This window comes from Astatotilapia calliptera, chromosome 23 (assembly GCF_964374335.1).
Source record: "Astatotilapia calliptera chromosome 23, fAstCal68.1, whole genome shotgun sequence".
Classification (NCBI taxonomy): domain Eukaryota; kingdom Metazoa; phylum Chordata; class Actinopteri; order Cichliformes; family Cichlidae; genus Astatotilapia; species Astatotilapia calliptera.
Genome location: NC_137443.1, coordinates 2,252,389 through 2,269,618, shown reverse-complemented (window position 1 = coordinate 2,269,618; position 17,230 = coordinate 2,252,389). Strand labels below are relative to the sequence as shown.

At 44.6% G+C, this 17,230-nt stretch overlaps 1 protein-coding gene across 7 annotated transcripts in view; it reads right to left on the bottom strand.

The window, feature by feature from the left end:
• The window catches only part of osbpl9 (oxysterol binding protein-like 9), a 35,276-nt gene that overhangs the window by 1,140 nt on the left and 16,906 nt on the right, over nt 1–17,230 (bottom strand). The window contains exons 1-20 of one of the 7 annotated variants that reach the window (XM_026157876.2): nt 16,149–16,505; nt 13,970–14,065; nt 13,572–13,619; nt 11,498–11,527; nt 11,357–11,407; nt 10,812–10,850; nt 6,988–7,078; nt 6,192–6,296; nt 3,398–3,557; nt 3,128–3,240; nt 2,868–2,986; nt 2,669–2,754; nt 2,401–2,581; nt 2,167–2,251; nt 1,898–2,008; nt 1,752–1,815; nt 1,521–1,661; nt 1,345–1,423; nt 1,159–1,250; nt 935–1,070 (exon numbers count right to left, since the gene is read on the bottom strand). In XM_026157876.2, coding sequence (XP_026013661.1) covers nt 935–1,070; nt 1,159–1,250; nt 1,345–1,423; nt 1,521–1,661; nt 1,752–1,815; nt 1,898–2,008; nt 2,167–2,251; nt 2,401–2,581; nt 2,669–2,754; nt 2,868–2,986; nt 3,128–3,240; nt 3,398–3,557; nt 6,192–6,296; nt 6,988–7,078; nt 10,812–10,850; nt 11,357–11,407; nt 11,498–11,527; nt 13,572–13,619; nt 13,970–14,065; nt 16,149–16,172 — 1,851 coding nt within the window. In that variant the 5' untranslated portion in view covers nt 16,173–16,505. Of the gene's footprint in view, nt 1–934; nt 1,071–1,158; nt 1,251–1,344; nt 1,424–1,520; nt 1,662–1,751; nt 1,816–1,897; nt 2,009–2,166; nt 2,252–2,400; nt 2,582–2,668; nt 2,755–2,867; nt 2,987–3,127; nt 3,241–3,397; nt 3,558–6,191; nt 6,297–6,987; nt 7,079–10,811; nt 10,851–11,356; nt 11,408–11,497; nt 11,528–13,571; nt 13,620–13,969; nt 14,066–15,023; nt 15,219–15,641; nt 15,659–16,148; nt 16,574–17,230 lie in introns of those variants that run through there. The other 6 variants (XM_026157877.2, XM_026157875.2, XM_026157873.2 and 3 more) reach the window with 6 other exon arrangements.

Here is a 17,230-nt window from a genome sequence, read left to right as displayed (position 1 = left end):
AACAGGGACACTAGCAGATAGTGACGCCTGACCCAAACACATCCGCTAACTAGCTGCACTCCACAAGTCAGGAGGATCAAACGGTGAATAGAAATTCCTGATGCCTGGTCAAAATTCCTGATGCCTGGTCAAAAAGCTTGACCAAGTAGTTGTTGCTACTTTTCCTTAAACGTTCCACGGAAAACATTACCCGGGTGTGTTTTGTGCAATGAGCTGGTTCTTCTATAATGCTTTTCTACTCTACATACAACATGCCTCATTCACCCAGTCGCACCCGTCATACAAGCACTTGATTCCATGCTTAACACTCGCACTCCAATGGCTGCATCAGAGAGAAACCTGGGGTTAGCATCTTGCCCGAGGATGTTTGGCATGAAATCAAACCACCAACCTTCCGATAAGTAGATGACCTGCTCCACCTCCTGAGCTACAGCCACCCCCACCTCACTGGATATATTGCTGTGTCACTACTGCTGCACTATAACGCTTTGTGGCGATAGATTCCACGTTAAGTGGGTGGTGTGTCATGGATGACAGCAGCTCATTGGAAAAGAAGGATAGAAAGCGTCCTTCGTGTTGTTTGCACTAATAAATGCTGCTGCTGCCTGAAAGCTGCACTCACAGATAAAATGTTGCTCAGCATTTTCCTTTTATTGTCATAAATATGATTGTTGTACATTTCCTTGAAATGAAGCTACTTTCAGCTGCTCCCTGGTACCTGCAGCGGGTAGCTCTGCACGTTTTAGTCTGGTTGCTCTTTCTGATGCAGCCTACAAGTGATTTGTGTCTCAAGCTGGAATCAAACCAGCAACCTTTCACATGCATTTGTGTAAAACACTACACTTTGGAGCCACACTGCAAATATCCTGACAGAATTTTAAAGCTATATTGCCCATAATACTCAGATCCCATGGTACGCTAAGGAAATCCTCACCCTGGTCTCCCACTGCTGCTCCTTCTCCTTCCTCTCTCTGGCTTCAGCTCTCTGTTTCTCCTCCAACCGGTGCTTGGCTTCTGTCGCTGCATCGATGTCTTTTATCTTCAGGTTCAGAGTCACATCCTTCCACAGTCTAAAAGGGGTAAAAGTTTGAAAGTCAAACATTTAGAGTTAAAGGATCCCGTGAGACGGCTGAGGTCCGACACTGATCCTCTCCTCACCTTCGAGACTCGTACTCGAGCTGGTCTTCCAGCTTCCTCACTCTCTTCTTAACGATGCCCATCTTCTTAGTGTCTATGAACACCGTGTTCTCCTAGAAACATATGAAAACACGTTCACACACGTATTAATTCATTTAAGGTAGTGATTTCCTACATTTTGTAACGTAAATAAAACAAAGGACTCACTCCAGTCGCCCATTTAGCATACATGACTCCGTTCCACTCTCCCTCAATGGAGCAGAAAGACTTCTTGTCGTTTGGTGAACTGCAGGGACGGAACCAAACCCAGATGTCATCTTGTGTATTAAAGAGCAGACTCTCAGCAATCCTTAAATAATGTGATATAACCACATGGCTCTTACAAGATCTCTGCAGTGATTCTGTGCTTCTTTCCACCATAGAAGGGTTTGGTGTGGAACACGATGTTAGCGCTGTAGCCCGACTTGGAGCAGGAGATGTTGCACTCTCCACCAAGCTCCACCCACGGCACAGTGAGGATCGACCTGGACAGACAGGCGTAGGTCAGCGAAACAAAGTAACGACCGACTGAGCGATGACACAGGCGAGCACAGGGACGCGTTAACGGCACCTACCTGCCATATCCGTTAGGAAAGGTGAGAATGTAATGCTCATCGTGCTCCAAACATGACACGCAGCCTGGAGAGAGGCCAGAGGTCACTTAACACAAAGATTCACTGAATCACACTCATCAGAGAATATAAGGCAGAGCTTAGTGTACCTTGGCCGATGTTGTGGACGCCTATGGACATGCCCAGAAACTTAGATTTAGTCCAGATGTGAGCGTTGAACTGGATCTTCCTACTTAAGCACTCGGCGTAGAACGCAGAAACTACAGGGGAAAAAATGCAGGAAATAATTAGTGGTGCAAAAACAGCAACACATCAGCGATCGTGCAGAAAATAAAACCCAAACATTTTTACTTTTCTAAAGCCTCCGCCACACCCTTCTGGATCTACATGTAATGAGCAATTCTGCGTTTACACTTACTGGGCGGGTGGTGAGAGACCTGCTCTGCCACAAAAGACACGCTGTTGGATGAAGCCCAGGGAACCGGGCCTTCTGATACCGTCTCCTGAAACGTGCGAGAACGAAGCACATTGAGAGCAGGATTGTGATTCTTGGTTAGAACTGCAGATCGACGATTCAGGAACTTGTAAAAGTAATAATTGAAATTATTACTGGATCAAAAATCTACTTGACCGCAGTGCCAAACGGCCTCACCGTAGGTGGCGAAGGCTCCTCTGTCTCGCTGGGAAGATCCCAGTGGCAGTAGAAGACTTCTCCTAGGATTGGGTTGTACGGTTTCTTGGCCACTGAGCCTTTCCTTCCGGCATGGAAAGCCGACAGGTACCACCTCACCACCTGCACCATCCGCTCCCTGGGCTCTGGCTGCTCAGCGATACTAGCGAGTAAAAGAAACAAGTACTGAATGACGGCCTACCCTCATGCCAGAGTGTGCATGATGATAAACAGCTGAAATGGTACGTACCTTACAAATAAGTCGGGGTGTGCAAAGAAATCTGCATACATTTCTAACAAAGACCTTCTTTCTAGGATGAAGGTAGGCAGGACCACCTGGGAAATACAGTGAAGTGTTGTTAAAAAAGAAAACCTTACGCCGACAGCGCTGGAGAGCGAAACGCCGCGACGGAACAATTAGGGCGGCTAAGACGCTAAGAGGTCCTGACCTTTGTGAGGTCCATGCCCAGTCGAACTTGAGACAGCAAATGCATGATGACGCTCTTGTGCTCTTCCACAGACTCCCTTTCACCGTCGTCGTCACGGTCATCGTGACAGTCAAACTGGTCTGAGGACAAGAGCAGAGCCACATATTTCACCATCATGTAGTAAAATATGATTTAAATAACGCCTCATGCTTAGAGTTTAATCAGTGAGGGACAATCAGCTGCGATGTGATCAGGTGTCTCGTGATTATTTCCCTTTTTACCCGTGTCTGTGGTGCCATTGGACATCGAAGAGTTGAGGGACTCTGTAGTGTTGGGTCGTTTCAGAGCAGTTTCTTCGTTAGTAAGGGGCGAGGCAGCTGGAGGCCCTGAGGGACTGGGTGCAGGAGGAGGAGCAAGGAAGCAGGAAGCAATAGAGATAAAGGGGATAAAGAATAAATATAAAACAAGAGGCAAACTTCTCAGATTGCAAATGCTCATGCTGTTGGATTTTTATTCAATCCAAGCAGAATATTTCTTGCTGCTGTACTCACTCTATGCAGTGTTTGGGGGAAGTGTTGCTCTGGTAAAACTCATCGGCGTCATAGAATTCGTCCTCACTGGAGGAGTAGGAGAAGTCTGGCACCGAGTGTGAGGGGAGGGGGATGTGAGCCGGGGAGGCGACACCGCTGCTGGGGCCTGACGGGCCACTCCCTAAAAAACACACACATGAAAAAAATGTAATCGAACGGTGTGCCTCACGCCATCAGCCCACTCATACATACATCTGTCATCCGCCTGTCTGTTTGGTAGGAGGAGCCAAAAGGCCTCTGTTGATGCAGAAGCTCGCCGGCGCCTGCCCTACACGATTCCATGGTGATGAAATCAACATTATATTGTTCGACTGGAGCCCCCGTTTCCCAGCTCTGCTGTTCAGCAGGATGTGCTCGGCACCAATAAGCCGACTTAACACAGTGAAGACTTTCTCTGCAGAGCGTATTGACAGTACTCTCAAGCATGCCGCCTGTCTCCTTATTGCACGGCGCAGCATTTTAATACTGCAGCCTCAGCAGAGACGGCAAACAGGCTGCAACCTCTGCTTTCTGCTCATTTTAACTTGCGTTCAGTGGCACGCTTTCACGCATTTAACAAAACACACGAGCCTCAAAATGCTCCTAAAAATAGCATTTTTGTTAACGACCTGTAACCTGTAAAACTGCAGTAAAACAAATTAGGACTGCCACGATTACGTCGATGACAAATTTAATAGACGGGTCGACTGTAAGATCCTAAAGATGCAGGAATAAGTAGCAGGATTTAAGAGTCTTCTCTTTACCGGCTTCAGTTAATTCAAAATGCAGCTGCGCGTCTTTTAACAGGTACGAGAATCTATGAACGATTCGCTCCAATTTTAACCAAACTACATTGGGTCCCTGTTAAATATCGCATAGATTTTAAAAGTCTTTTGTTCACTTTTAAAATTCTGAATAATTTAGCACCCAGCTATCTTTCTGAGCACTTACATCGTCCAATCACAGGCTCCTAGCACAACCTGGGTCTCGAATGAAGTCGAGAGGTGACCGGGCCTTTGCATCCGTGGCACCTCTGGAATAACCTCCCTGTTCATGTTCGTACTGCCGAGTCGATCCAGTCTTTTAAATCACGTCTTAAAACTCATCTTTTTACTTTGGCTTTTGATTCTAACTAGTTGGCTGGTCTAGCTTGTTGTGTTACCTATTGTTTGTTGTCCTGTTTTATTGTTTGTTTTAATTGTCTTATGATTCTAGAACATAAACGACTGGTATCTGAGGAATCGATATTTCAGTATCGATCCGCACATCACTAGTGTCCAAATTCAGGGGCCGCATCCTTTGGACGCCGCATTAGGAGGCCGATCACGTTACAGTGACGTGACGAAGGCTTCGCAAATTCGAAGACTCCTCCAAATAAGGCCGACAAATATGTCCTCCTTTTCCCCAGATTTGAAGGATGGGTCGGGCGTGTCCTTCGTGGCCCAACCTATCCCAGAATTCATAGCTCAGCCAATTCCAGTTTCCAACAATGGCGGCAGCTCCTAAGTTTTAATATCACTCTTATTCCTCTTTCTGGGTCACAAAATAAACTTTTAACATATTTTCAGGTAAGAATGTAGCTGTGTAAACTAATATCTGCTCGATTTATCAAGACATCACATATTTGTGTAAAAGTGCTCCGTCGTCTGTTAACCACCAGCTCGATAGCTAACCTGGGTTCAAGGCTCACTAGAGCCGGCGAAAAACACCAGACTCCCGGCACATAATTTTTAGATCCCCGCCGTCTTTCGCTACTCCGGTTAAACATGATATATGAGTCACTTAGATAACTTAAAATGTTATTGTTTGGCTTTTTTCAGTGTTTTATTTGTTCCTGAGTAAATCGGTTTGGCTGAGATTAAAGTTATAGTTTTTACACAGCTGAATAAACAGACAGCTGATTATCAGAAGTGTGAGATGCTCCAGAATTTACTCCGGTGTCCTGTTATATTTTAGATAGAAGGAGTTTATTAAACTCCACCGAAACAATCTGCAAATTTCATTAAAATTTAATAAACTATCATCTTGTCTTTATTTTTAGTTAGCACCTTAAACACTTCAAGCTGTAAGCTAATGATAGTTATATAAGAGCAGATGCTGCTGGTGCAATAAGCTGTACGCTGTACGTCCAATGGATGATGATCTGATTAATCGACTATCAACAAAATCGTTTGTGGCAGCCCTGCTACAAATAGACAAAGACGGCACTAAATGTCATTTAAAGTAATTGTTTGAAGGTCAAGAATGAAATGGGAAAAAAAAAGGATCTTTTTTGGCCACTGGGGGGCAGTGGCATCAAATTATGTAAACACATTTCACCCAAATCACCTTAAATCTACTATTACATGTCCATGCTACTGTACTGTTTGCTATGTGATTGTAGTCCATTGTTTGGTGGCTCCTAAACAACATCATAACAAGCGATTTAAATAAAACCCATCAGGGTGCCAAGTTTGGCTGCTTAACTCCTGATAGTGTACGAAGAGTCCGAGTATGAAAGCTTGAACTTTTCATCAACAGATCGTCAGTATCATACCTGGTTTCCCTGTGGTTACCATGTCCTCAGGGAAACGCATTCTTCTGTCCACTGTTTACCATTAAAAAAGGTTGTGTGCAGTTTACAGATCACACAGCTACAACAACAACAAAATAACTAAACAGACTCTAACCTGCTGATTGGGCTGCTCGGCAGTATGAGGAACCCGTTTCAATAACATATAGCCATTTCAGCATTTCACAAAAATTAGTCCAGTTCATGACACTGAATTGAATTCACCTGTGCTGTTGGGAGTCGGGGTCTGCAGACTGCCCATCACTGTGACGACGGGACCAACAGGTAACGTGGAGGGTCGTTGGTCTGATTTGCACACCTGAGACGCGTCTTCATCAAACGGAGAGAAAGCAGAGTTAGCGCCGAAGCCTCGAAACGAAGCCAGACCCCATTAAAAGCAGCATCTCATGCCACGTGGCAGGACGCTGCAGACAGAAGCTTCATCTGTGAGCGGGGATTACACCGTCTATTATAAGAGACCAAAATTAGAACGGCCTACTTCGCACTGCTGATTTTATAGCCTTTTTTTTTTTTTAGTCTAGTCATAGTCATCTGACTGAAATAGCCAAAGATTTAGTCAGAGTTCAGTCAAGACATGTGAGGATTCTTGTTGAGTGGATAAACCATATTAGCCCACAAAACAGGAATCTGCTTCAACACAGATCCTTAATTTAAAAGAAGGAGAAGAAGAGAGGGAATAATGCTGCTAAACCCTGTGTGAAGGTTTACCTTCAAATACTGAGAGACTATTAAGAATATTTATCAATACTGGTGATGGTACTGTCACACTAGAACATGTTTCCAGTTGCAGCTGAAACATAATTTCAAATGTCATCCAAGGACAGAACATCGACAGATTTGACACATTTCTCTAACGGTTCTGCGATTCCAATCCCAACCACAGGGGGAGCTGCTGTCACCTTTAAGTATATAACACCAACAACCTCTCAGCATGTCTCAACACAGTAAGTGACAGCTGTTACTTTTAAATGTCTGCCACATGTTGGGGAGGCAGATGTACCTGGGGGTAGTGTTGTCTGTGTTGGCATTGTGTTCACCGCTGGAGTGTCCAGAGGGGGCTGGTAGATCCCATCCACTGGGTTGATGGTGCTCTGGAGGAAAAAAAACAAACACACACAACGATGCCCTTTACAACAAAAAACGACATCAGAGCTTTGCTGCAACAATCTCTCTCTCACACACACACACACACACACACACACACACACACACACACACACAGCTTACTGGTTTAGAAAAAACTAAATCGAAAGCAGTTTGGCTTTTAGTTCAGAAACAGTCCTACTCTGCAAGGATCCACCTGCTCCTTTATCCTCTCAAACCCAGAAGGGGAACAGTATGACCTGATCACAACTCTGTGCACCTATGTGAAGAGCGAACTAAACAATGCACCATCCAGCCGGCGCAGATCAATTTCCTCGCACTTGATTTCCTGGAAAGAGCGGCGTTGCCAAGCTTAATTAATGCAATCAATATGAAACCAACAACACAGCTTGACATGCAAACGCTAGGAGTAGCTCTACACAACTGCTAACGTTGACTCTTGACATCTGAGCAGCCTGTTTCTTCTTTAAAAAGGCCTGGGGGGGGGGGGTCGGGGGGGTTAATAAACACTACAGTAGTAATCATTTGTAGAGGCCTGCCTTGATTCGTGGCAAACGCTGCATGCATACAAACAGCAGCCTGTCGACACCATGTGGTCACAGCCCCAACGACCCATCTGACAGGAACACCAGCAACCACACGAGATACACCAAAAATATCTCGCCCCTCGTTCCCCAACAGCTCACCGCCAGCAAACAACATTTAGTGACATTATAACGCAAACCTGACCTGCAGTTTCTGACTTCTACACCTTTTCTCTATTTTGAGATAATCTGAGCTCAACAGGAACGCAGCGACTTCGTGTTACGGCTGTGAGATTAGGCCGAGGTGTGACGTGAGGTTTTTACTGAACTGAGTTATAGGAATTACACTGACCTTGTTTTTCTCCGTTTATAGGTCAAGATAACTGACAATAAACCTTTATCTAAACGCTAAACAAAAAAGATACAGTCAGAGGTCAAGGATTTGCCCTCCTATCTCCAAACTTCCTGCGTCTGTTCTGTTCTTTCTACTTCTAATGGTTCCAGCGTCCACATGCCTTCATAAACGTAACTCGACGGCTTCTAATTAGATCCAATTATGTATACGGACCAGCCTATGGCTATGCAAGCACGACATGAGAGGAAAAAAGCATGTGAAGAGCAAGGTCATCAAAAAAAGCTAAAAAGGGTTTTAAACTCTAATGATCAATAACCTCTCTACCCCTCCAAGTGAATGCAATATTAATGCAATGAGCAGCTCTCGCAGCAGTGCAACCCCTCAGCCACCCACAGCACATAAATTATTTTGACATAACTACTGAACATGCTTCTCGTGAGCTTGGTTTAAATGATTCTTGCACTTTGCAGCAATTCCCCAGGCAGTGCAGTTTGACAGGGTCAAACGTGCTGCTGACGCCTGGAGCATCTTAAACAAAGGCCTACGGTGCATGCATCACTGCTGTGCAGGCAGTGACAGACATTCAGCAGAGGTACGATTAGTGGAAAGCCTATGGCATACAAAGGTGGCACGTGCAGGTATGTGCATAGGCAGAGCTTTCGCTGTGCTATTTATACTACATAATACTATACTTAATGATAAGAGATTAAGCCAGCTGTAAGATCAATGCAGTCCTGTGAGCTAGCCGGCTTACGCGGAGGTCTTGCTTAAAGTGGGAGGTTGTGTTGTATTAAACGATCTACAAACACTTCTCGATCCTTTGCTTTTTCCAAAGATGGAAGTAGTGATATCCACCTTCAGTTTATTTATTTTGCAGGTCAATAATTAGTAGTCATTAGTATACATGAGACACATAATCTGGTATTAGGTCATAACAACTGTGTCATGTTTTATTGCCTTTTTAGGTCTGGTAATTTTTAGAGCCGTTTTATTTTGAAAAACAGTTAACAGGAACTCTTACTGCTGAAAGCTTTAGTGGTTCAAAACGTGCGTAAATCCTGTCGTGGCCTTCAACACGAATATCTGCAGAAGCCCAGGAGTGCTTTCTGCACGGCTTTCCAGCTATTAGTGCTCAGTGGTTCAATAAGCAGGCAGTGTGACAATGACCGATCAATGGTGACTTCGATTCCTCTAATTAGTAAGTGAATAATAATAATAATAATAATAATAATGGATACTTTATTGATCCCCATGGGGAAATTACTTGTTTTTCTCTGCATTTGACCCATTCACTCAGTGAAGCAGTGGGCAGCCCACTAAGCAGGCGCCCGGGGAGCAGTGTGTAGGGACGGTACCTTGCTCAGGGGTACCTCAGGGTAGCCGTTAAGTGGATTCGAACCGCCGACCTTCCGATCATGGGGCGACCACTTTACCTACTGAGCTATCCCTGCCCCACAAGTGATGGGCAACACTTGTATACGCAGGCATGCGATCACACGTGTCCCATGTGCACTTACACTAGTGCATCTCAGAACACCGAGTATTGTGTAAAGGTTTATTTTTCATAATTTAATTTAAAGAGATAAACTTTCATATATTCTGTAAAGTGAGATATTTCAGGCCTTTATCAGCTACAAACAGCCAGTATGTCAAATTATTAGAAGGCTTCCTCAGATCAAACAAAAAGGATCTCCATATGCCGACTTATACACTACACTGAACATCATCTGTATTTTTGGGGTTTCTCCTATTCCTCTTGAACAATGGCAGACGCACTCTTGTCCACAGTGTGGATAAAACACAGTGGATCAACCATCACCAGCAGACGGCACGGCACCCTAAAATCACCCTAAAAATGTGACCGCAGCAAAGAAACAAAAAGGGAAAAGGAAAATAAACTGACTTTGCTCATTAATAAAACTCACTGTCTGGGCAATGAGCTGAATTTACACTTTACAATACGAGCCCACACAGTTATGCTAATCAATTTCTTTCAGCAGCATTTCTCCATCGTGTGGAAAAATGACCCACTGTTACCACTGCACTTCTTTTCCTTAGATTGCGATATCTCTGGGATTAACTGTGCAGCGGCAGAAAGGGGAATTTTCCTGGTCCACTTAAGATTAAAGCAGCTGTATGCGGTCCATCAGATATATGGCTTGAGTTTAGAAACGCTCTTACCTAAAGAGTGGACGCCGTCCGCTTTTCCTGACAATCCACTCACGGCTCAGGTAATTGCTACTGCTTGTGCAACTGTTCCTACCACACTTTCCATTAACATGCTTCAAAACAGCTTTGCTGTGGCATAAACTCGATCTTCATCTGGACAGCTGTCGAGTCAGCGTTCTTCCCAACGACTGTGGTTACTAAACTAAGAGTGAAGAGTAATTTACTCACACTGAAAATGAAATACTTCAATAATTTGAGGAACTGAATAACAGTTATAGGCCATCGTCAACAAAATACTAACATTTACATGAATGTTTACCTTTTTGAATAAAATGATAAACTTTTCACAATACTTGACATTTTTGAGATGTACTAATATACACTCAATGTGCATTTTGTGTAGCACCATTTGCACATATACATTTCATGTCTTCATGAAGGAAAAATAGTTACAAAATAAATAAATATTAGATTTTAGAGGAAGATATTGATTTAATTAAGAAGAAGGCAGCAGGAAACATGAAGGAAAGCTTAGACCCAAATTAGACTGCATGCACTAAACAGATCTGTACATCTGCTGGTCTAACAGGAGAGAGTCTATTAAGCGAGAAAAGAAAGTTAGCAGTTTGTTTGATTTCGACTTTTGTCATGGACAGAAAGGGTCAAACTTACTATAGGTCCGTTTGCGTGTTGCTGTTCGTTACTTTGGTCCTTAAAATTTTAAGAAGACAGTGTTAGACTCATTGTATGTGAAGGTTCAAGAGTCATTTCATAAAAGCATCGCGAGCATCTGCCGCGGTGCGGTGCAAACGAGGCCCGGGTCTCTCGCGTTAAGCTCCAAAACTTTCCCCAAGTTGCCACATACAGCGATCCTTTCATCACACGGTCAAATCCAGACTTGCCACTTCTTTCAGTAGTGAAAACGACAGGATTGCACTACTGTGTGAGATAATCCACGTGTGTGTTTTTTGCTTTCCTTATCAAACAGCTAACAAAGCAGAAACGATTGCTCCACTTCCTTTCAGAAGGCTGAACAGAACATGTGATGAAACGAACACTGGGCAACACCCTCACCAACCACCGACCCAGATAGCAAGTGTAAGCAGGGAACTACCCCAGGGATGCGAGGTAACACAGTGCACACTCATGTGGTTTCACAAGAACAATGGTTATGAAGAAATGGCAAACTGCAGAGAGCGGACTCGTGCTGTGCTTACCTTGGCAATCTGCAGCAGTACAATACAGTGCTTGATGGACTCTACCATACTCTGAAAGGGAAAAATCACAGAGCAATTAATTAGGAAGGAAGTGACTTCTAAACCCAACAGGAAGGAAAATGTGTTCATTCTCTGACTTACACAAGTAGTCTCCTTCAAATGTTCAATTTTCTGTCGAAAGAACAGAAAGAAGTAAAAAATGAGGTTAAAGAGCAGAAATACTGATGCGAGTAATGACGCCTGACTGGCTTCAGCCGGGGCTTGAAACTCCAGCTGTGAAAGCTTTGATGCAGTCGGCACAAGCAACCAGGTAAAGTGACCAAAAGCTGGTGTTAAACTCAAAGAGGAAGTGGACATATAACCCCAGAGGCTAGTGCGACGCCCTGAAGGTTAAACGTTTACACCTCTAATCTTCAAACATTAGAAGATCATCTCGGAGAACTGACCGGGCCTGAGAGGCGCTACAGAAAAAGGAAGATTGTAGTTTGAACAATAGTCCCCTTTTTACATCATGTACTTCTTAAATTGTCCATTAGTCAGTTAAGTGACTGAAAAAAATGAACCACAAACTAAAAAACTGAACTACTGAATCGATCAGCCTCGCAGTCGCCAGCAGCTCGGTCCAAGCTGAGGGCAACCTATGGTGTGAGTAGAGGTGGTGGCAAGTTTTGGTTAAGCTTAAAGCAACACTGGAGAACAGACGGGTCCTTTGTAGGGCTGCCACGATTTGTCGACTAGTCACGATTACGTCGACTATCAAAATCGTCGACGACTGATTTAATAGTCGACGCGTCGTTTGAAGCTTTGTAAGATCACAAAAGACGCAGGAATAAGTGGCAGGATTTAAGAGTGTAATAACGGACTGAAACAGAAGATGGCAGCATTGCATGTACAAGGATGTCAGCTACCGTTAAACCCCGAAGAAGAAGAAGAAGAAGAAGCAGCTGTGTCCCAGAATTCATAGCGCGGCCCAGCGCAGTTTCCAACAATGGCGGCAGCTAGTTAGTTTTAATATTACTCTTATTATTCTTTCTGGGTCAGAAAATAAACGTTTAACGTATTTTCAGGCGAGAATGTAGCTGTGTAAACCTCAAATATCTGCTCAGTTTATCAGGACACCACATATTTTCAAAAGCGCTCCGACGTTTTCGGAGACATCTGTTACCCACTAGCTCGTTAGCGAGCCGGGGGCTAGGTCACTAGCGCCGTGAGAACACCGGACTCCCCGCAAATCGTTTTCAAACCCACTACTCAGGTTAAATATATATGAGTCACTTAGATAACTTAAAATGTTATTGTTTGGCTTTTTTTAGTATTTTATTTGTTCCTGAGTAAATCGGTTTGTCTGAGACTAAAGTTATAGTTTTTACACAGCTGAATAAACGTCAAGCAGACAGCTGATTATCAGAAGTGTGAGATGCTCCAGAATATACTCCAGTGTCCTGTTATATTTTAGATAGCAAGGAGTTTATTAATCTTCACCGAAACAATCTGCAAATTTCATTAAAATTCAATAAACTATCATCTTGTCTTTATTTTTAGTTAGCACATACCTTAAACACTTAAAGCTGTAAGCTAATGATACCGGTAGTTATATAAGAGCAGATGCTGCTGGTGCAATAAGCTGTAGTTTTACGTCTAATGGATGATGATCTGATTAGTCGACTAATCGCAAAAATAATCGGTGACTAGTCGACTATCAAAATAATCGTTTGTGGCAGCCCTAGTCCTTTGTCAGGACTACTGATCTTCTTCATGCATCTTTCCCCCATTAAGACGACGTCTGATGACGTCCCCTGTACCATTAAGGAGTTCTGACACCTCAGCATTCATAAATAAAGATGTGGTTTGATGACTATTAGAGTTTCTGGGATTTTCTAATGCACATCCAGTCATTTTGGACTCTAAGCAGGCCTGAAATAAAGCTGAAACCACTCAGTTAAGGAAAGCGCTTCAAGGGTTACTCCTTGAAGGATTAATTTTTATTCTTCATGGCTGATAAATAAATATCGAGGGGACTGAACTTTAGCTTTTGAAATAAGAGGATCACTTCTGAAATCACTGCTGCTTTAGGCCAGTTTGGAACAGAAATATCTGCGATACACCGACAGCTATCAGTTTCCATTCGCCCCCTGCTCCTTTGTTAGCAGCGGCTCTAATGATGCTGGACCGGAGAGGCGAGACGCGAGGACAGAGCTGCGCTGCTGATACTCACTCTGCGTGATTCATCCTCTTTGCAGTCCTTGATCTTCTCATCAAACAGCTGTGTGGACAAGAGATGAAAGAAAGGTTAAAAAACAGAAACATGGAATAAGAGCTATTCCACTGTCAGATGACTGTACAGATGACACAGTGGAAAACTACTGAGAGCTTATCTAAGGAAGGACATGTTACGTGGTTTCCTTAAGATGCTGGAGACAGTGTCTACTTTCTTTAAATACAGTTATCTGGTTTGTCACCACAAATCTTACTCACAAGAACTTCTGCTTTACCGAAAAGTAGACAAGGAAATGCTCGCTGACACAGATTCAATCTATAAATATAGGATGAGAAGCCACTGAAATCTACAACATCTATATCTACCTCACGGTGTGGATTTCCGTCGTGTCCTACCTTTAACTGATCAATCAGAATCTGTAGGTAGGCGTCAGCTTCAGCTAGCTTCTTGTCAAAGTCTTGAACACTAGGAACAAATCCCGTCTCAGCCTCCTAAAGACAAGGGAAGAAACACAGCTGAGCATCGGTGCAGTCCTCGACGCAGGTGTTGCAAAAGGTATTTGCATATTCAAAGTAAAGCACAAAACCACAGTCCATAAATCCAGGGCCGTGTATTCACATATTTATCTGTTCATTTACCAAAAAAACAAACAAATAAAGGGGGGAAAGCCTCTCATATCCATCGCCTCCTGGTCAGGTAGGCTTTATAAACTGTTACACAAAACGGTGGAGAGAAACATCAACAGTTCAGGAGAATTTTCCAGCAAGGTACCGTAGTGAGGGAGACATGAGTACTATTGTTTAAAGGCTCGTCTACATGAAAGGCCAGCAGGTCTGCCTGGTTGCCTGATGGAGGCCAACTCGTTTCAGGCCCTGAAACAAAGCTGAAATCAGGACTCATGACCGGAGAGCATTCGGTTACGGGCTGAGGTGCACTCAAATTCATTGTTTGTTAATTAGCTTCCTTTAACGGCCCCCAGACTTCACACACACACACACACACACACACACACACACACACACACACACACACACACACACACACACACACACACACACACTTTGTTACATAATAGCCATTAAAAGGTAATTACTAGACTATTGGCAGAACAGACGTGACCAGGCATCTGTCTGCCTGTCTGTGCGCACCCACCAAAGCACCCAGAACAATCCAGTAAGCTGTGACACAAAACCAAAAGACAGGAAAACGGGGGAAAATAAATAATTCACCCCCATTTAATCACCGAGGCTGTCAACAGCAAGGACACCGAGTGCCCGCGAACACACAACACCCGCCCTACGTCAAGCCAGCGGACTCAGGAGATGACTAACGGCGTGTGTCAACGCACTTTACCACTTTACAGCAGTTACGTGGAAAAACGCACAACACCTGAAAAGCCGCTCTGTCAAAACGAAACAACTGCTGTCAGAAGTCAAACTCTTATCAAACCGTGGTGGGTGTCACTGCTGCTTTGGAGCTGCCATGTTGCAGAGTCCAGCTGCGTCGCGAGTTTGAGGCGCGTTTTCTTGCAAACGAATGAGCTCCGATAGGAAAGTGAAGAAAAGCCATCAACACAAAGTCGGTGAAGTTTAAGCTTCAGAAAAACATATACACTCAGCAGCCATGAAGCTATGAGGGCAAACTTCCTCAAAAGGATCAAAGGTGCTTGTTCAGCTTAAAGGGGAAAATGTAGCTGTCTGCATGAAGGCCTGAGCGAAAAAAAGAGAAAACAAAGAAGAAAAAAAAGGCTGTTGCTGTGCGTCTTTGGGGGGTTTCACCCAGACTGGCACAAATCCTGAAGAAACTTGCCGGATAACTCGCTACACTGGAAACATGTAAGTGGAGTATTATTCCAGTAAGGCATCGCATCAGGATACCAGCGACACGCAGCGAAACAAGTCGGAGCGAAAATCTCTACAGGAAACTAATTTCACAGTAAAGTGTTACAAGACCGATTAGAGATGAACCACCTGAGCCTCGACGTTTACTCTGCACTGCGTGAAAAGTCAAAGAACAGAAGTGAACAAGACTCTACTTTCCTCCATGTGTATTTAAAGCTGACTCTACCTGCAGAACAGCCCGGCGCTCTGTTACCACCGAGCAAACGATGCGTCCTGTTTTGACAACACACGTGACACAGGGGAAGTGTTTTTCTTTCTTCTTTTAACGTTTGGGAGCAGAAAGTCAGAGGCAGGTGGTTGGTTTATAAACAGCCACTGTAGTGCTCACTTCTGCCCTGTTCTGGAAATACTCCCAGACTTCCACTCCCACGCGTTTGCAGCGCGCAGACTGTCCATCCCTGTGACACAGCAGCAGGGAGGTTTAAGCGTGGCCTCCAGTGTTAAATTAAGACAAAAAAAAAAAACCCACCCCGCCCCCCACACCCACAGAGCAGACTTTACAAACAACACTGCCCTCGCACACTCCCCCCTCCCTCCCCTGTCTATTTGTCTTTCCACTCAGCGTGACCCACTTTAAAAATGCTGCTGTCCCAGTGGCGCTGCAGCCGCGTAGCTTCTCCCCTCCTCGCTCTGGTGCAGCGGGGCTTTTGCCCGTCTGTGTGCTGTTACTTACTGGGTGCTGTGCTCCAATAGACATGCTGCAATAAGCCAGTGCATCTCTCAGTCCATTTAGCAGAGTGCAAGGTCGCTTTCTCTGCCTCCGTATCTCTGTTTTCCCCACAGCTACAAACCGCCAGCTCAGCTGAAGTCACATTCTTTCCTCCTCCTTCAGCACCACAGACAAACAAAACAATTTCCTCCCTTTGCTCCCCACTGCGGTGTGTCAACGTAAACCCTAGCAGCCTTCAGACTGTTAGCGGGGCTTCAGCAGCAGTTATCAGCTAAGCGTTGGGTCTGAGCCGACTTAATCCAGGACCCTGCCCTGACAGGAAAGCCACACTTCCTCTCGCACAGGCGGACGAGAAAACACACAAACCAACAGCAAGCGCTGAGAGGCACGAGCTTTAACAGCCACGGGGATTGGCTGAGACAGCCGAGGCAGATGTTTGGCCGATTGAGCAACCGGGTCTTGGATTGGGTAGCTGGGTCACATGATGCTTCGACAGCAGCGCTGCATAGGTGTGCGCATGCATGTGTGTCCGCACCGAGCACGCAGGCACACGCGTAGCACATCAAACGGATTTGCCACCAAAGGGAGAGAGGGAGGGCGAGCAGAACAAGAAAGGTGGGAGGGAGAGCAAAGCTTGGTTATGAGGATGAAGAGAGGCGATGAGGAGGAAGAAGCGTATCTGGATGAGGATGGGAGGGAGCATAGCGGAAGGTTTGTTTTGAGGGAGGAGAGCAGGGAAAGAGGTTGAGCAAAGAAACAACTGCAGGGCAGGAGGAGCAATTTCTACACTCATAAAAACAGATATAAACGCCGGTGGGACAAAAATGGCAGCAAGCAGGTCAGCAGCTGAGCAGACTTTCCATTAAACTTAAAAGCCTGCTCCTAAAACCTGTCCACACTGGCCACGTATTTCCAAACATCCTCAGCCTACGATGACGCAAATGTCAGCATTTTTCCCTTTAATACAGACGTGAATTATCTTTCAGCTCTGCTCTCTTGAGGAAAAAACAGATACGAGCAATACTCGTAAAGCTTAAAGTGCTGATAACCTGCAAAGCCCATTCAAATCCATCACGAGTGTTCGG